General features: G+C 37.4%; 1 protein-coding gene across 3 annotated transcripts in view; it reads right to left on the reverse strand.

Annotated features, from left to right (window-relative positions):
- The window catches only part of FGD4 (FYVE, RhoGEF and PH domain containing 4), a 188,417-nt gene that overhangs the window by 13,715 nt on the left and 154,671 nt on the right, over positions 1-20,031 (reverse strand). For all 3 annotated transcript variants that reach the window (XM_057701930.1, XM_057701933.1, XM_057701931.1), the window contains exons 6-14: positions 19,394-19,539; positions 18,784-18,940; positions 10,641-10,779; positions 9,260-9,318; positions 8,794-8,940; positions 4,809-4,981; positions 1,592-1,622; positions 1,292-1,384; positions 492-617 (exon numbers count right to left, since the gene is read on the reverse strand). In XM_057701930.1, coding sequence (XP_057557913.1) covers positions 492-617; positions 1,292-1,384; positions 1,592-1,622; positions 4,809-4,981; positions 8,794-8,940; positions 9,260-9,318; positions 10,641-10,779; positions 18,784-18,940; positions 19,394-19,539 — 1,071 coding nt within the window. The remainder of the gene's footprint in view (positions 1-491; positions 618-1,291; positions 1,385-1,591; positions 1,623-4,808; positions 4,982-8,793; positions 8,941-9,259; positions 9,319-10,640; positions 10,780-18,783; positions 18,941-19,393; positions 19,540-20,031) is intronic.

Here is a 20,031-nt window from a genome sequence, read left to right on the forward strand (position 1 = left end):
AGTCTCAAGAAGAGGTCAATCTCTTTCCCACCTCAGAGCTTTTGACACAACTCTCTCTGCCTGAATGCTCTCCCAGCCTTCTTTCTTATGGTCAGCTCTTTCTCACCTTTTAGGCATCAGCTTAAATGCTAACCCCTCAGATAGGTCTTCATTTTTCTAACTAAAATTGGTTCCAAATCCTCTTTCATTACCATTATTCTCCACTTTAACTTCTTGACTTCTTATTGCATTTCTAGTCATTTGAAATGCTTGTCTGTTTAATTGACTGGTCTATTTTCTCCATTAGAATGTGAACTCTGTGAAGCAGGGTATCACTTTGCTTACCACGTTTTTTCCAGGACCCAGCACAGTGCTTTGCATAAAGTTACCACCAAAATAAGTTTATCAACTAAGTGATTTATTGAATGATTTCTTTGTTCTTTTCCAAGTTAATGATTTTACAACACTTATATAGTGACTAGCAATCTTAATGACCAAGAAATCTCACGTACGTGTCCACATGCTCGACAATGATGCCTTCTCCTTGTCAGAGCATTAAAAGGCTCCTTGCATTTCATACACATCGTAACTTCATTATCTCGGATCCATCTTGGAGCTCTTTTCCCTAGCTCAGCAGTCTAAAAAGCAAAGAGAGATTCAATTTTAATGGCAAAAACTTTCACTTCCTTCCTTCCATCCATCCATCCATCCATCCATCCATCCATCCATCCATCCACTTACTTTGAAAAGCATTTTATAACATTGCTTATATATCATGTTCTGAAACTCAAGATTTAGGGAAAAAAAAAAAGATTCAGAGAAGTTTAAGCAGCATGAAAAGGCACTCTACTGTATTCATCTAAGAAGAAATGAGAGGACTTCCCTGGTGGCGCAGTGGTTAAGAATTCGCCTGTCAATGCAGGGACACGGGTTTGGAGCCCTGGTCCGGGAAGATCTCACATGCTGTGGAGCAACTAAGCCAGTGTGTCACAACTACTGAGCCTGAGCTCTAGAGCCCGAGAGCCACAACTACTGAGCCCATGCTCTGCAACAAGAGAAGCCACTGCAATGAGAAGCCCACTCATTGCAACATGAATAGCCCCTGCTCTCTGCAACTAGAGAAAGCCTGCGTGCAGCAATGAAGACCCAACACAGCCAATAAATAAATAAGTAAATAAATAAGAAGAAATGAGATTCTGTCCAAATAGCCAGTTTTGGCATTGCAAAGGGAAAAGACTGGGTAACAAAATGACTAGATAGATCTCCTGCAACTGCAAAAAGAAAAGAATTTAAAGAATTTAATTCAGCTTACAGAAACCTCTGAGTGAATGTCATTATCCTTGGCAATTGCATTTCTGAAGGTTTCATGCCTCTGATGGAAAGCATCAATAGTCTCTTGAAGCGCCTGAAATATACATGAAATTCAAAGCACACATTAAAGTATCACATGCAAATTAATACAAACACTTTATTAAACAAATATCTAAGATGGAAATCACCTTAAAAATTAAATGACCTTATTCTGATGTACATAACACAACAAATATGTGCACATCTGGGTACACATATAGAGGTTACCACGAAACAAAGACAAAACAGAAAACAGGTTTACCTTGATCCATTCTTCTTTGTCTTGCTCAGAACTAAAACAAACAACAAAAAATTAAAGTGAATAAAGAGAACATTAATGAGTTACACCTGGTGCATAAAACAATGTTTTTATGCAATTAAAACCTTCTGGAAAATTCGGGGATATCCAAGGAGGAGTTATAATAAAAATTAAACAATCTCTGGCAATTGAACAAATGAATTTATAAACTATTTTAGACCATTCACTTACTTTGGTACAAATAATTTTTTTCTCAGATCTTTACTGGAGTATAATAGTTTTATACTATTGTGCCAGTTTCTGCTGTACAACAAAGTGAATCAGCTGTATTTACACATATATCCCCATATCCCCTCCCTCCCGCAACTCCTTTCCACCCTCCCTATCCCATCCCTCTAAGTCATCACCAATCTTCAAGTTGATCTCCCTGTGGTACACATAACTTTTGATGGAAAGAGTTAAGTTTGGCTTCTATGACTTTAACAACCATCATCTAATTGTATACTGTATCTGTAGATCTAGATTATACTAGATATAGACCTAGTCTTCCAATTCACCTTTAAGAAAACACATGAGGCTTTGAAAGGCACAACCCATCTTAGAAAAGACTGCAATTACCCTTGAGAATATACATTATCTTCATGAGGCTTTAGGGAGCTATTTAACATTTCCGTTGATAAACAATTTCATTTTATTTTGCTAGGAAGCTTCAGGCACTACCATACCTAATTCATTATAGATGAAACACAACTAAGATTTAAATGCCTGTAGGAAGGAGATTTCACAGATTAATGAACCCCAGTATTTAATAATTTTCTGTTGGGAAAGAATTTCCCATTTAGTTGACTTTGGACTCAGTAAGATCTCCAAATTGAAGGACTGTGCAGAGTGGGCTCTATTTGTTTGCATGTGTTTGGTAAGCGGGGGCTAAGTCTGAGTCCCAGTCCCAGCCTGAACATCACATGCCACAGTCCCAAAGGTACCACACATGTATGCGTCTGACAGAGGTTTGCTCCTGTGACACCATCCATCTTTCTCACAAACATATAACTGAGTATCATGATGTGCCAGGAATACTGCTGGAATTCCTGTCAAATACAAGATTCTGCTTATTTTTCACCTGGGAATCCTTGAACCAAGAACTTTGGTGGGGGCAGGGGCTTTAATCTTGCCCCTCAAAAACGATTTCTCTTTAATGCTATGCCCTGCCCCCACAAAATCAGCTCCATTGCTCTGGAAGCATAGTTATTTACTAGCCGCTTTTAGCTTTTTAAATGCAAAATAACTTGACAATGCCTTTTGTTTTACTTTCTCAATCATGGCAGAATTTTTTTATTTACTCCTTTGTTTAAATTACGCTCATTACTATATTTTTATATCCATTTAGCAATAGAAAACCATTGAATAAAAACTACCTAAAATAATTTTGATTCAAAAAGTTTATATTTTGAATATGGAAGGAGAAGAAGAGTGTGAGAGGTCCATCGTGAGGCTGACTTATTTAGTAAGAAAAGCAGAACACTTTTTTTGTGTGTTGGCTTCAGAAATGAATTCTCTTTCAATATCACCAAATATATACCCAATTTGGGGTTCCACACAATCTCTCTGACTTTGAGAATTTTAATGCTTGTCTACATTCTTGAGAGAGTCATTACAGACCAGAAAATAAGTAATCACACTCCATTCAGATCGTCATCATATAATCATAAACACCACTAAAGCAATGAGATACAGCTCCTGTCCTCCAGGCCTCTGTTCCTCTCCCTGGTGTCCTCCCTGGTTTCTTAAACAGTTGATTCTCTCCTTTAGTCTTTAAGGATTTAATTTCCTTAAATTTAGAAATTTAAGGAAAACGAATGTGTCTTCAATACTAATTGGAATGTATCCAATAGTGCATACTGGAACTCTACAAAATAACTGCCTATACTTAATAAAACTTTTCACAATTCAGTCCCATCCTGAAGGGAAAAGAGCCCAACCTGCTAATGGAGGGACTGGAGTCTCTCTCAATTCAGGTGACCCAAGAATCCTTGATTATGTCTCGTCTGCTGTTCAGACACATCTCTGGGGTTTGCAGATTTGGAAGTATGCTGACATTCAGAGCCAGCAGAACCTTCGTTCATCTGTAATGACGACTCCTATGATGATCAGAACTATTGATGAGTCTTCCCTGTCGCCAGGGCCAATCACTCAGTGAGCCAAAGAACTGGCAAGGTATTTCTTCAAACTTTCCTAGCCTGCTACATGGTCGATATCTGTAATCACCAATTCCCTGGCTCCAGGAGTTCACCTGAGCAGCCAGAACCACATGCTATTGGTGTAAAGGAACAGAAAGGAACAGAAGGACTCTCAGATTCTCCAAGGATTCTGGGGTATCAGAACCATCAGAGCTGGGATTAGTAGTTAACCTCTGATCTGTGAATTTTTGGCTTACCTCAATTTTCACCATACTAGGTTTTTATGGGATAAATGGATGACAGTTTTCTAAAGCAGATATTTTAAAACCTGACAGCACTCTGTCTTCTAGAGGCTCACCCATGAGGTAGCTGTGATCTACTACAGCGGTTCTCATGGTTTTGTTTTCTTTCCAAACATGGTTATGCTAGGGGGATGGATGCTAGACCTCCAGCTCTTTCTTTCCCACTCAATAAACATGTAAGAAGAGCCACCCCTTTCAGAAGTCCTGGCTGCTAGAGGCTATTAGAGCCCCAAGTGGCCCCTTTCATGTATTTTCAACTGTGGCGGAAGAATCATCTTTTTCAAAATGCCTCCTCCAATCATTCTCTCCATCAAAGTGCAATTAAGTCCTATGAATGCAGAGTCTCTGAAGGACAGATAGTTAAAGCTTCAACATTTATCATGAAATAACACATAATACACATCAATAAACATTTGTGGACCAAAAGGAAGGATGAAGAGAAAAAGGGTTAGGAGAGAACTTTTTCCTACAAGACTCAAAACTTCGGCTTGAATGCAACAATTTCATTCTCTGCACCTTGTAAATCTAAAGTCATTTTAATTTACTGAATGTTTACTCTCTGAAGGCACTATCTTAGGCACTACAATGGAATCAAAAGGGAAGACATAATTCTTGACTTTCAAAAGCTTACATCTTTCCATTTATGTCCAACCAGACATGAGAAAGATCCTCAGAATTATTCTGTCCTATGATTTACTATGATGCTTTTTGAAAGCTACAAGATAGGAATGGTTCTCTTACCTGGCTTGCAGTTCCAGCGTTCTCTCTTTCCCAGAAACCTGGAAAGTGTGTGGATATTCCTCATTGTGAGTCTCTACAATTTTCATTCCATCAATGCCAACCCTGGTTCGAACTGTGAATTTAGAGCCCACCAAGCTGAATCTTGGCACACAGTATAGCAACATGTTGTTGAACTGCAAGAAGGCAGAACACATGTCAAAAAGAGGAAAACAAAGAAGACAGAGGAGAGTGATCAATATTGAAAGTATTCCAGGGAATATCATACTTCCCATGTGAGAAAAATTAAATACTACAGTGCTTTTATGCTTGTATCAAAACTGTCATATTTTAAAATTTACAACCCTTTGTTGGCTGCATAAATACCAATCATCATTTTGTACTAGCAAGGAAATTAGTTACAGAAATTAAGTTCAGCAGCAATTTATTAAGGACGACCTTCTATATACCAGAAACTGAAGTTCTCAACCATATAAGTTGAAGCCCTTAGACAATAAAATTTCTAATTGTTGTGTCTCAGGCAACAAATCTACAATAGCTGTTAGAGGAAAAGAGTAATATTTAGCAATTATTTTTACCAATGTGTTTTTAATGTTAAGTTTAAAAAAGTAGGCAAATTATTAGCTTAAATTTCATTAGAACATGGGTTAGCACACCAAATCCTGTGCAAAAAACACAGTCACTGTTTTATACTGCCCCACATCTTGCTTAAGAATTCATCATGTATGAATTAGCAGAAAAGTCAACTATTTTAGCAAGAAGTCTTTATTTAAAATGAAGGACTTTATTTTGAAACTGAATGAAATTAGTGCCTCATTTCTAGTCAACAATGAACAGTCCCTGCTATTCAGTACCAAGCAATGATTTGGGGAGGGCATTTAACTTTAAGTTTTTTTTTTCCCCTCAGATCTTTATTGGAATATAATAGCTTTACACTGTTGTGCCAGTTTTTGCTGTACAACAAAGTAAATCAGCCATATTTATACATATATTAACTTTTAAATATATTAAAACATGCAAAAGGATGAAAGTCTAAGTATCTGGGTTAATTTGTAGGCAGATTCCTAAAGAAGGTCCATATTTATCTTTCTACTTCATATTTATTGTTTGTAACATTGTTTCTAGGGTTAAATATGTTGTTGTAAGCCAAAAGCAACTGGGAGCTTAAACATGTAACCTCTCATGTCTCAGGATCGTTATCTGTAAAAGTCACATGCTGTTGAGAGGATTAAATGAGGAATAATGTCCTGTTCTGCCAGGTCCTCTGTTTAGCTCCAACCACCAAAAAAAAAGTTGATGGATATTTAAAACATTTCAACATGTTTATGTGAGAATGTCCACTGTACTCATTCTGAAAGCAAACGTTTCACCAGTTGTTCCTCGTACATTATTTTACAACTTCCTATAACCAATGTCATACATTTCATTTCCACACTGGATAATGTAGAAATAAAAGGGCACTAAATACATTTTTCTCAGATACATCTGAGTACATTTCACATTACATTTCTAGAAGGGAACATAACCTATGCTTTATCATTAACTGTCCACTGTATTCTAAGTATGGCAATTACAGCCTCATTGTAGTTCACAGAATTTAGAGATCTGAAAATTCTCTTAAAGGTTCTCATCACCATCTCAGCTTGATTAAGGCAATAGCTTGCTTGCTAACTGCTCATGTTAGCATTTCTTTCTCTCTTCTATAAGGCCTCCTCAGGAGGGGATCTGGCCATGTCTGAATGGTATAGCAGGAGCTGCAAAGCAGCTACCAAAATGGACAGGGCTCACACTGTCAAGACAGCAGCAACAGCTAAATTTTTCTGCAAACTGAGTGACAAATGCAATATTATGGAATAAAATTTCTGAGTTATCTGATACACGTACTCATGTTTGCTTTATGAAGTTCAACAAAGTCTTATGACCTGATAGAAACACAAGTCCATGAATGTGGAAGTCCTTAGCATTTGCTTTTGGTAGTTGTGCTCATACAGGATGACAGACTGTCGTGTGGTGTGCTTCTCTTTCCCTTTCATGCTTTCGGGACTACACTTCCCCTTTTCTTCCTAAGTGCGACTTCACATTCTCAATTCTCAATAACTATATATTAATCTTACATAACTCGTGTTACAATCTAGCCGGTAAACACCCCTTTTCTCCTTCTTAGAGGTGAGGGTGATAATGCTTGCACAGTGATTCCATATTCATAAAGGAATTAAGCAGCTAGTCCTGCTCCCTCTGTGAACCTTGCTCCTGTGGCAAAAGCCAACATCACCGTCTCTGGGTTTTTGCTGGGACTAAAAGAGGAAGTTATAACAACTGCAGCACCAAGTAGACTGACTTTCCCTTTCAGTGAAAGAGATTCCTTTTATTCCATGACCACAGCTAAGAAACAGTTATTGACAAAGTAATCTCTGCCTGGCAAGCTCTAGAAGTGCTAGGCTGTGCCCAAACCTAGAAGAAAGTCTCAACTTTATGAAAAGTGTAGGGAGGTTCCCCCTTCTTGATCTCCAGGGTTCCTCAACTATTTATTTCGTGTCTCTTAAAATATATTAGTTGATAGAAATAATTCAATTTCATGTCTCACTAGTGACAGTTCATTTAAGTTTGTTTTAGAAGGTAAAAATACATTGTTGGAGAAAATTTCCAGTGCCTAGCTTGTATTCAAAGTTTAAATAAGTCAAGAGAAAAAAAAAATAACTCTGTCAAAAGCTACAAGGAAATAAGAACTAGAACTCCAAAGAGTCAAAAATAAAACCTCCTATCAGTCTATGGGATAATCTTGTGATTTTTTTTTTTTTTAACTTTCAGATGTCAGGTATGGCCATTTACTTACTCAACAGAGTGCCCTATATTAACATAAAAAGCATGATGTGGAGGTAAGCAAATATGCAAACACATGATGATCATTTGAAAGCTGAAATCTAATTCTAAATATAGTCTGGCTTTTCAGATTTACAAGTATAATATCCCCAGAGTAGGAAACAGAAAACTAGCCCTCATTTTACTTCTAGAGAGAAAGGGGAGAAAAAAAAAAAAAAAGGACTCCTGAACTTTCTACATATAAGAAAAACAAGATGCTCCAAGGGAATAAATGTGCACTGGGGAGAGGAGAGATTCTCTGACAAGTGCAGGACTGGAGTGGGAGGACTGAAAGAATGAACACTACAGGAAATGTTTCTAAGATGGTCTTCAAAAGATGAATAAGGGGACTTCCCTGGTGGCGCAGTAGCTGAGAATCTGCCTGCCAATGCAGGGGACACGGGTTCAATCCCTGGCCTGGAAAGATTCCACATGCCATGGAGCAAACTAAGCCTGTGTGCCACAACTACTAAGCCTGCGCTCTAGAGCCAGCGAGCCACAACTACTGAGCCCACCTGCTGCAACTACTGAAGCCTGCATGCCTAGAGCCTGTGCTCCGCAACAAGAGAAGCCACCACAATGAGAAGCCCGCTCACCACAGTGAGGAGCAGCCCTTGCTCACCAAAGCTAGAGAAATCCCGCACACTGCAACAAAGACCCCATGCAGCCGAAAGAAAGAGAGAGAGAAAGAAAGAAAGGAAGGAAGGAAGGAAGGAAGGAAGGGAACTATGTAGTAAACTCATGTACTTTTACATAGATATTTGAGGCACAAGTTTTACAACTTTGTCTATATATTTCTTCAAACTAGAAGAATTAAAAATATATACACTGATGGCTATGATCATGACGGAAAGGTTAAATTATCTTCACTGTGTGTTACTGAAGTAAATTACACATGGTTAAGTACACAGAAAAATTATAGAAAAATACTTCAAAAAAGATTTGTGTCCTTGAAAGAACATGTTTCAGTTACTAAGGACATTCCCTGATGTGGAATGCTGACAGTATTGACTAAACCAGGTTAGATATAATTGCTTTGGTGAGCAGGCAAGCTTCCTGCTTTTCCAAGATGCATGTCACAATGTTTATGAGTCATTCTCATGTGACTTGCTCATACTACAAAACTCACCAAGAAAAGGTAGCGCTCTTGTGCTGATGTGTTCCTAGCAGCTAGTTTGAGGATCTGTCCTTCTTTTATTAGTTCATTTGAAGGATTTACAATGTCTTCTTCTTCTCCCAACATTTCATAAATCTCTAAAAGTTTCTTTAGGTTCTCCTAGGAAATTAAAACAAAACAAGATCAAATATAAGGAGGTTCCACCTTAGTGCCTTTAATCAATGACCTTAGCTAAAATACACATAATTCAGAAGAGACTGGAACTAAGCATAAATTTTAGTATAAAGTATGTCAATTATGAGCAAATTAAAACCTGGGAGAAGAGGGAAGAAGATTACTCTAGATAACACTAAATGTAAACAATCTTATTTGTTCACTTGTATCAACTAATTTGAGTCCAAACCTGTAGATAATATCAGACTATATTATTGGCAATTATCTAACTAGAATATTCCCATTTCCTCTGAAAACCACTTACCATTTTTCTTATTGCAGTATTAGAATGGCTTGCTGCTGTAGAGATAATTTCAAGTGATTCTAAATAGGAAAAAAGAAAAGTAAATGTATTTTTTCCTCACTATGTTACTAGATAGCTGAATAATATACAGTACTGTAATGTACATATATTATTAGATACATGGTAATCCATTTATAAGTTGGATACTTTCAAAAGTTCATTTGTAAGCAGATTGTTTGGAACTTGAAGGGTATTTCCTCACTAAAAGTCATATGCAGTGAGCAGGCTCTCACGTACATTTAACCCATAAGGGATCTTCAAAATAAGAAACCCCGTGACACCAGCGTGGCACAAGGATTCTGTCAGGGGCTTTCAGATAGATTACGTCAGTTCATTCTTATTCATTCTTGAATGGAAAGTATGTTAGTTTCATTCAGCAGATGAAAGAAATAGAGAGTGATGTGACTTGGCTAAGCTCACAAATTATGATACTGAAGGGCTACGTTTGAACCTAAGTCTTCTGACTCAAAGTTATGCAACATCTCAGTAGTAGTATTTTGCTAGGTTTATGAGCAAATTAACCACTGAGCATAATCAGTTTTCCTTGGAAAAACACACTCACAGTTCTAGTCTAGGTGAAAGGGAATTTTCCGACGCTAATGTCAATGGAGGGTTTTGTTGCTAGGGCAGGTGGTAGCGAGAGATGGGAATGGGAACTCTGATATGGGCAAGGTGGGAGCTTCGGGACTACTGATGAAGAGATGTGGAAGCTGAGGCTTCCCGCTGGATTAACCTGAGAGAGTGTTCTCCATCCTACATCATGTCCTGCTCTCGGACTTTCTTTCCTATCTTAGGAATACTGGTTGGGTTAGTTGTGTTAGAAGATAATGAGTGAGACAGGAATAAAGTTTTCTCAGGGAAAATGTTAACTGACACTAAACAGCACCATTTTTTCTTTTGTCTTCGTGTAGAGAGAGGCAGAGAGAGAGCACTTTGCTTAGGCTATTTTTACATAGTAAATGCCATCTTAATGTTCTGGGTACGTATCACCTACCTAATTAACCAGCAGCACCAGTAATTATGAATGGTTGTGGTCTTCCTGTGAGAAGGAAATTGTGTATTGCTATTCCAGATGTCTCTAAGACTATAGTTTTATATTTCGGAGTTAATGATTAACGTGAAACCAGCATGAGAAATGTGATTTGCATTGCTCTAAGCCTATGATTTGGGCTAAAAAGTGCTTCCCTAATTGAGGTGCTGATGACAATTTCCAGTGAGGTTATTTTCTGGCACCAGTGTTTTACTCAAGTGGCTATGAGACCTATTTCACTTTGAAATCACAAGGCTACTTGGACACCAAATTATCCCATAACAGAAAGCAGTGGGGTGGGGGAGTATTTACTTTTAGCATCATTCCAGTCTGGAGAATCAGGGGGCAATTTCCTTAGGTAGTCCTTAAGGAGCATCTCATACCGGGGAATCCGCTGAACAGGTTCCAACATGTGATGCTGCAAAGTCAAGCTCCCACAGATCTTCTGTTTCTGTAATGAGAGAGGTTTTTAAAGAAAGATTTAAAAATTAGTTAGCCAGTCTAAAAAAACTCAATGTAACAGAACTTTTATTAAGGGCAGCATTCCCCTACAAAGTGTGGTCTGTGCATCACCTGTATTAAATGTATCTGGGATGCTACTGAAAATGGAAATTCTGAACCCCATCCCAATCTATGAAACCACAATTTTGAGGCCGTGGCCTGGGCATATGCATTTAAAAACACCCCCAATTCTTCCAGTAAAGTCTGAGGGCCTCCAATCTACTCTAAGAAAGAAAAATCAAGCAGAATTTTAAGCAAGAAAATTCCAGATTGATGGCAGTCCACTTCAGTTAGTCACTACAAGGCTTTATCAGGTCACATTATTAAATCATACTCCAGAGATTTTCAAAAGAGGCATCTATTTAATGAGGTTCACTAAGTAACACTGTATTAAATGACTTTGGACTCAGCAGAAACTACTTCATAATAAGGCTACCATAAATGTCATTTCCTTTGAACTTAAAAAAGACTCCACATGTAGAAAAGTGACAAGAAAATCTTAATTTTTCATTAGGTCACAGCATTCTTTTCCATTAGAAATCAAATTCTAAAACAGATCTCCTTTGCTTAGGGCAAAATTGAGTCTATAGGACATGCTTTCAGTAAGCTGTCAACATGGAAGGAGAGAAAAAAGATTACTTGAAAAATAAGATGCGTTCTGGTTCATATTAAACAAAACAGAAACCCTCTTAATATATTTATCGATGACCATGATCAGGGCACTGCACGGTAAAAAATGTTGTATTGAGATATGATGTTTGCATTCAAAGCTAACAAGAAACTAAAAGCTTCATAGAGAATAGAATACTTACACATGCAGGCTTCGGGCAGGGAAAAGAGGAAGGCCAGGGGGTAAGTGCAGGAAGAGGGACCTTAGAGAACAGGCTCAAGACAGTGGGGCATGAAGTATGTTTAATGAAAGGAAGCAGCTGAGTTCTGCTGGGAAATAAGATATTTATAAGGAACTAGAAGATGAGGAAGAAAAGGTAATGTGGGGTAATAATTTCAAGCTGGGTTTAGATTTATTTCATCTAATGCAGGTTTTCATGCAGGGGAGTGATATCATTAGATATGACAGCTATTAAGATTAACCTACTGCAATGTGGCTTTAGGAAGATGTGGAAAAACTAGTTTGGAAGTTATTGTAGACCAGGAAAAAAGTAAAAAGAGCCTAAAATCAGCATGGAAGCTGAGGGCTAATGGCTTTCCTTAATAAAGTGTAAGATATTAATATTATAAGTTATCACCTTTGATTTTCTCCAGTAAACCCATGGAGTGCACGCACGCACGCGCGCACACACACACACACACACACACACACACATACATCCAGGAAAATATTGCTCATCCCCAAATTTTTACACGAAGAAACTGACTCAGAAAAGTTAGGGGAGTTTTCTAAGGTCAAGTAACTATAAGTGGCATACTAGAATCCTAAATTAGTCAGTTGATTCTCAATCTACCACTCCTTTCATAACTCCATCGTTTCCTCACAATATGGAGAAGACAGGCATCAGTCATTGCTGAGATAGAGCTTTAATATTTGATGAAATGACAACAATGCATGGTGAGCACTTACGATGCAACAAGCTCCATGCTAAGTCCCTTGAATATATTATCTAACAGGCAAATGAACACATATAGAGAATGAAGAAAAGTGATAAATTAAAGCCCAAGTGGTCAAATTCTGTTGAATAAAAGAATAATTGGTGCTGTGTGATAAATCCAATCACATAACCACAAGCTACTCTATGCAAGGCACAAAAGGTCAGGTGGAAAAAATGTTTGTAAGCTTAAGACAGGATTGGAACAGGCTGACTTTGTATTGGCGACAGGATGTTCATACAGAATTGTGTAGCGAGCACTTAACACTACGTAATTGGAGTTCAGGGGTAGAGGAACAGACTTAGAAATAATGGCCCTATAAGCATCTGTATGACACAATGGTTAAAGGCTTGGGAAACTATGACATCATTGAGAATGTGGTGAGAAAGAAGCTTATGAAGGGCAAAATCCTGCCCACATTTCAATATTAGCAAAAGGGGTTAGTGAAAGAACCAAAGGAGCCAGTGTTCAGAAAGGTAGATGAGCGCTTAATCATGAGAGAAGAGATGTTCAAAAAAAGGAGCGAAGGGAAGAGCAGGACTTTTGCACTTTGCTGTACAGTAGAAACTAATACAATGTTGTTATAAAGTAATAAAAATTAAAAAGAAAAATAAAAAGTAACTTGAAAGCTGGATAAAATTCATTTTAACAACAATAATCATTTCAACACTTTGGAAATCGACCAAAGGCACATAACAATCTGAAAAGTGTTTGTTTTAAAAACTGCTGAACTTTGGGTAAGAGGAGTAAGAATCTGTGGTATTCTGGTCTGGGGCTGCACCTATTCCTCCCCCAGCTCAGGCACTGAGAAGATTTTGCCAGGGTGGGACAGGCTGTGCGGGCTGTCTGTTTCTCTGCTGAAGCTGACGGAGGGCTCATTTGATTTAAGTGGTGAACAACATGCCCAGCAACACTGCCAGTGGAAGTGTCAGACCCCGAGGTGGGCAAGTGGAGAGACCAATCACTTTAATAGCCTGAAGCTGTGTGGTGGTCGTACAATCATCTCCTTGGCTGAGGCTGTGTGAATCATCAGCAGAGACACAAGAGAGCCCAAGCCAGCAGACTCCTGGCCACTATGAGGTTGTGGAGATGCAGACAGAAGATACAGATAGGAGATGTGAAAGAGCCCCCTGGACTTGGAAATGGCCTGATCTTTATTTAAATGGGTGCCCCTCCACAGATAGGGCCATCAGCAGAAGAGAGAAGCTGGCTGGATCTAGGTAGTTAAGCATCTGTGTTCAATAACTGTTTGATTTTTTTTAAGTTCTTTACTGGAAGATAATTGCTTTACACTCTTGTACCAGCTTATGAGGTACACCAAAGTGAATCAGCTCTATTTATACACATATCCCCATATCCCCTTCCTCCTGCGACTCCCCCCCAATCCTCCCCGTCCCAGCCCTCTAAGGCATCACCCATCATCGAGTTGATCTCCCTTTGTTATACAGCAACTTCCCACTAGCTATCTATTTTACAGGTGGTAGTATATATATGTCTATGCTACTCTCTCACTTCGTCCCAGCTTCCCCTTCACCCCCCACAATGACTGTTTGATTTTTAACCTACACAGGTATAGGGGAAATCCCTATAAAGCCAAGATCACATACAAACACAAGAATATTCAGCAAAAAACTGAGCAGAGACATTAGTGGTTGCATACCAGAGGAGAGAGAAAAGTTCATAGATTTAGTCTAAGCAAGTTAATAAACAAACAAAAAAAACAAAAGTAACCGCAGCCACTCTAGGAATATCCGAATCTGGAGTTCCCACAAAATAGGTTATCTAAAATGCCCACTATTCAGCCAAAAAAAAAAAAAGAGAGAGACAGAGATTCAAATAAAGAGAAGTGTTAACCTATACTGAAGAAAAAAGGCAGCCAAATGAAACTGTCTGAGTGAACTCAGCTATTGGATGCAGCCATCGTTAAGTATGTTCAAATAAAGGTCATCATATGTGAAGCACATGAAAAGTATAAAACAACACATGCACACATAGCTATTTTCAAGGAGGAATCAGACATTATAAAGATGAACCAAATGAAAATCCTGGAGCTGAAAAGTCCAATAACTGAAATGAAGAATTCACCCCATAGACTCAACAGCAGAAACAAGATGGCAGCAGAAAAATCAGTGAACTTGAAGGAAGATTAGTTGAAATTATACAATCTAAAGCACAAAGAGAAAAAAGATGGAAGGAAAATGGACAGGTCTCAGAAACTTGTGTAATGAAAGCATAAAATTCAAAGACACAATGGCCAAAAACTTCTCAAACTGATTTAGAAAACTCTACACATCCAAGAAGCTCAATCAACTCCAAGCAGGATAAATACAAAAAAGATCCACATCATTTTCAAACTGTTAAAAGCCAAAAACAAAGCAAAAACTTTGAAAGTAGCAAGAGAAAAGTGATTCACTACAGACAGATGACTATCAATACAATTAAGAGCTAACTTCTCATCTGACACAATGGAGGACAGAAAGCAGCGAAACGACAAACTGCAGAAAAGAAAAAAGCGATCAGCTAAGAATTCTGCATCTAGCAACACTATCATCCGATAGTGAAGAAAAAAATAAAGATTTCCCAAATAAACAAAGGCCAAGAAAATTCACTGCTATTCACTCTGCCTCACAAGAAACACATCATTTGCACGCTGAAAGGAACTTATTCCAGAAACGGTAAATACATGGGTTAAAAACATATTTGTAGATACATTTTTTCTTTTTTTAAATTGAAGAATAGTTTGATTTACAATGTTGTGTTAGTTTCTGGTATACAGCAAAGTGATTGAGTTACACATATATACTCTTTTCATTTTCTTTTCCATTATGGTTTATCACAGGATATTGAATACAGTTCCCTGTGCTATACAGTAGGACCTTGTTGTTTATCTTTTATATATAGTAGTTTGAATCTGCGAATCCCAAAATTCTAATTTACCTCCCCACCCCCATTAAGCTTGTTTTCCATGTCTGAGTCTGTTTCTGTTTCATAAATAAGTTCATTTGTGTCATATTTTAGATTCCACATATAAGTGATGTCACATGGTATTTGCCTTTCTCTAACTTGCTTCACTTAATATGATAATCTCTAGGTTGATCCATGTTGCTACAAATGACTATTTCATTTTTTATGGCTGAATAGTATTTCATTGTATATATATACTACATCTTCTTTATCCATTCAACTGTAAATGGACATTTAGGTTGCTTCTATGTCTTGGCTACTGTAAACAGTGCTGCTATGAACATTGGGGTGCATGTATGTTTTCGAATTCAAGTTTTCTCTGGATATATGCCCAGGAGTGGGATTGCTGGATCATATGGTAACTCTATTTTAAGTTTTTAAGGAACCTCCATACTGTTCTTCACAGTGGCTGCACCAATTTACATTCCCAAAACAGTGCTGGGGGTTTTTTTCCACACCCTCTCCAGCATTTATTATGTGTAGTCTTTTTTAAAAAATTAATTAATTAATTTATTGGTTGTGTTGGGTCTTAATTGCTGCACAAAGGCTTTGTCTAGTTGCAGTGAGCAGGGACCACTCTTCACTGCAGTGCATGGGCTCCTCATTGCTGTGGCTTCTCTTGTTGCAAAGTACAAGCTCTAGGTGCATGGGCTTCAGTAGTTGTGGCATACAGGCTCAACAGCTGTGGCTCATGGGCTCTAAAGCACAGGCTCAATAGTTGTGGGGCACAGGCCTAGCCACACCAAGGCATGTGGGATCTTCCAGGAGCAGGCATCAAACCCTGCACTGGCAGGCAGATTCTTAACCACTGCGCCACCTAGGAAGTCCCTTGTAGACTTTTTAATGATGGTCATTCTGACTGGTGCGAGATGATACTGCATTATAGTTTCAATTTGCATTTCTCTGATAATTAGTGATGTTGAGCATCTTTTCATGTGCCTTTTGGCCACCTGTATGTCTTCTTTGGAGAAATGTCTATTTAGGTCATCTGCCCATTGTTGATCGGGTTGTTTGCTTTTTTGTTACTGAGTTGTATGAGTTGTTTGCATATTTTGGAAATTAAGCCCTTGTGGGTTGCAACATTTGCAAGTATTTTCTAGTCCATAGGTTGCCTTTTCGTTTTGCTTACGGTTTCCTTTGCTGTGCAAAAGCTTGTAAGTTTAACTAGGTCCCATTTGTTTAATTCTGCTTTTATTTTTATTGCCTCAGGAAACTGACCTAAGAAAACATTTGTACAATTTATGTCAGAGAATGCTTTGGCTATATTCTCTTCTAGGAGTTTTATGGAGTCATGCCTTATATTTAAGTCTTTAAGCCATTTTGAGTTTATTTTGCATATGGTGTGAGGATGTGTCCTAAATTCATTGATTTACATGCAGAGGAGACTGTCTTTTCTCCATTGTATATTTTTGTCTCCTTTGAAGATTAACTGACTGTAGGTGTGTAGGTTTATTTCTGGGCTCTCTATTCTGTTCCACTGATCCACACATCTGTTTTTGTACCAATACTGTGCTGTTTTGATTATTGTAGCTTTGTAGTATTGTCTGAAATCTCGGAGGGTTATGCTGCTAGCTTTGTTCTTTTTCCTCAGAATTGCTTTGGCAATTCTGGGTCTTTTATAGTTGCATATAAATTTTGGGATTATTCATTCTGGTTCTGTGAAAAAATGCCATGGGTATTTTGATAGAGATTGCATTAAACCTGTAGATTACTTCAGGTAGTACGGCCATTTTAACCACACTAATTCTTTCAATCCAAGAGCATGTGATACCTTTCCATTTCTTTGAATCATCTTCAATTTCCTTTATGAATGTTTTATAGTTTTCAGCATGTAAGTCTTTTACCTCCTTCATCAGGTTTATTCTTAAGTATTTTTTTTTTTTGGCTGCAATTTTAAAAGGGATTATTTTTTTACTTTCCCTTTTTGATATTTCATTGTTAGTGTAAAGAAATGCAACAGATTTATGTATGTTAATCTTGTATCCTGCTATATTGCTGAATTTACCAGTTCTAGTAGTTTCTGTGTGGAGTCTTTAAGGGTTTTCTATATATAGTATAATGTCATCTGCATATAATGACAATTTTACCACTTCTCTTCCAATTTGGATACCTTTTATTTCTTTTTCTTGTCTGATTACTTTGGCTGGGACGTCCAATACTATGTTGAATAGAAGAAGTGAGAGTGGGCATCAGTCTTGTTCCAGATTTCAGTGGGAAGGCTTTCAAGCTTTTCACCACTGAGTATTATCCTGGCTTTGGGTTTGTCATGAATAGTTTTTCTTATGTTCAGAAATGTTCCGTCAATACCCATCTTTGTAAGAGTTTTTATTATGAATGGATGTTGCATTTTATCAAATGCTTTTTCTGCATCTATTGAGATGATCATGTGGTTTTTATCTTTTGTTGATGTTGTATATCACACTGATTTGCATATAGATACCTTTTTTTTAATATTCTCTTTACTTCTTTAAAAGGCATAAAATTGTACAAAACAGTAATCATATCAGTGTATTAATGAGCTTAAAACACATATAAAAAATATTTATGTAACACAAAAGAAGGCAGTCGGAGCAACAGAATCCCCACCCAAATAATCTTATGTGATCTAAAGAATTCCTTTTCAATATTTAAACTTTAGCAAAGAAGTAGTTATTAACAGTTTTGACTAGAGAGTCAAAGAGAAATTGCTGTGATATTATTAAAATGTGTTATCCAGGTTTGACAAAATTTTAAAAGTCAGGACACATACATAAAATGACAAAAAACAAAAACAAAAAACCCACAAAATAAAACAAAACAGAATACAGCTGATCCTTGAACATGGGTTTGAAATGCAAAGGTCCACTTAAATGCACATTTTTTCTTTAGTAAATACATACTACATTACTACATAATCCATGGTTGGATGACTCCATGGATGCATAACCACAGATATGGAGAGCTGACTATAAAGTTATACTGAGATTTTCAAACACGATGGGGATCAGTGCCCCAACCCCTCTGTTACTCAAGGGTCAACTGTAATTATGCTTCCAAAATGTCAGGGTTTATAGAAATCATTCTTTATACTCATTCCAACATCTCAGCCTCTGAAAGTAAGCAAGAGAGACACACAGCTGAATGGGAATTTACTTTGTAAATTTATGTGGACCCTGATAAAGCCAGACTCTCCTTGCCTCAAAAGCAAATGGAGAATTCACTGTTCAGTATATTGCATGTGCTCGATAAATATTTTAACCTTGCAGAGATGATTTTTGCATAATTCAGAGTAGAATGGAATTTGGCTACATGTCTCAAATCTCTCAATCTAAATTTTAGATTTAGAAGACCTTATAATTTGTACAGAAAAAGTAATTTATATCTTTGAACAAAAGAGTCCTATTACCTGAATTTCTTCAACTACTAATTTGAACTGGGGAATACGCTCCGTCATGTTTTTAACCAATTCCATTGCATTATCAAATCCCTTCACATATTCTCCATACATCTTAAGGAATGGTGCCAATTTCTGAAGGATGTCGCCAATTCTAGGAGCAGTTTCCCTGTATGAAACATAGAAACAAGTCATTAAGATTTCTTACAGAATAAGAGTATTAACAGGACTCCAAATGAAGTAATCACTTTCTACACGCACCCTGTGCTTTATCGGATGCACTTTCCTGTGAGATTGATACAGAGTGAAGAAGCATCTTTTTAAAGGGAGTTTAGGAATGACACAGTAAAGAGAAACGCTATGGAATTCCTGAAAAGCTCCAGACTATCCCTAATACCTTGTCTCCACTAATCAAACTCTAGTTTGGAAAGCAGTGATGAAATCCTTTTCAACGAAAGACAAAAATGTACCACAAGGTCTTTCAGTGGTCTTTCACATAAGAACCTTGCATAAATGTTTGTGTATAGCTCTGTGTAGCGTTATTATTTCAATTTAACAGATGAATAACACAGCTTCTAGTAGGACTGCCTTAGATGTATTATTTGCCATCTACTCCTCTTACCATTCTTGCATTCTTTTCTCCAGCTCTGGCAATAGGAATTTACTATGGAAGGCATTTATTGATGAAATATTAGAAAAGATTTTATTCACCATCTCTGCTGGAAATGAGCCTCGATTTGCTTCTTCCAATAGTTTGCAATAAAATACCTGAAAGAGAATAAAGCAAACGTTACTTCAAATTTATTGCTTAACCATCTAGCACTGTGCTAACACACATAGTAGGGCTCTTAGTAACTTTTTGTTGAATAAATGGAAAAGCTCATGATTCAAGAATCAATCATTTTTGCAATGTAGGAGTGAGTATATGCTTTGATTAAGAAGAATCAGGAATCAGAACTGGAAAACTTTGACTCTAAGCTAGGCTATGCCTCTATCTGTGGGATGTTAATCTTTTCTGTTTCAGAGAATTTCCAGCTGAGGTTAACAGGATTTTACCCTTTCTATCCATGGATAGAGTTAAGAGATATGGAAAACTATATATACGCATAATAGCTGTGGTATTTTCCACTCCTTTTATATTATGAGTAATTTCTATGGCACTTATTACACATTGCCCTTTATTATAATTTGTTGGCATGAATCTCATTTTCCCTATTAAAGCTGTACACTCCTTGGGGAGGGCGAACATTGGGATTTAGT

Source organism: Hippopotamus amphibius, chromosome 12 (genome assembly GCF_030028045.1).
Source record: "Hippopotamus amphibius kiboko isolate mHipAmp2 chromosome 12, mHipAmp2.hap2, whole genome shotgun sequence".
Taxonomy (NCBI): Eukaryota; Metazoa; Chordata; class Mammalia; order Artiodactyla; family Hippopotamidae; genus Hippopotamus; species Hippopotamus amphibius.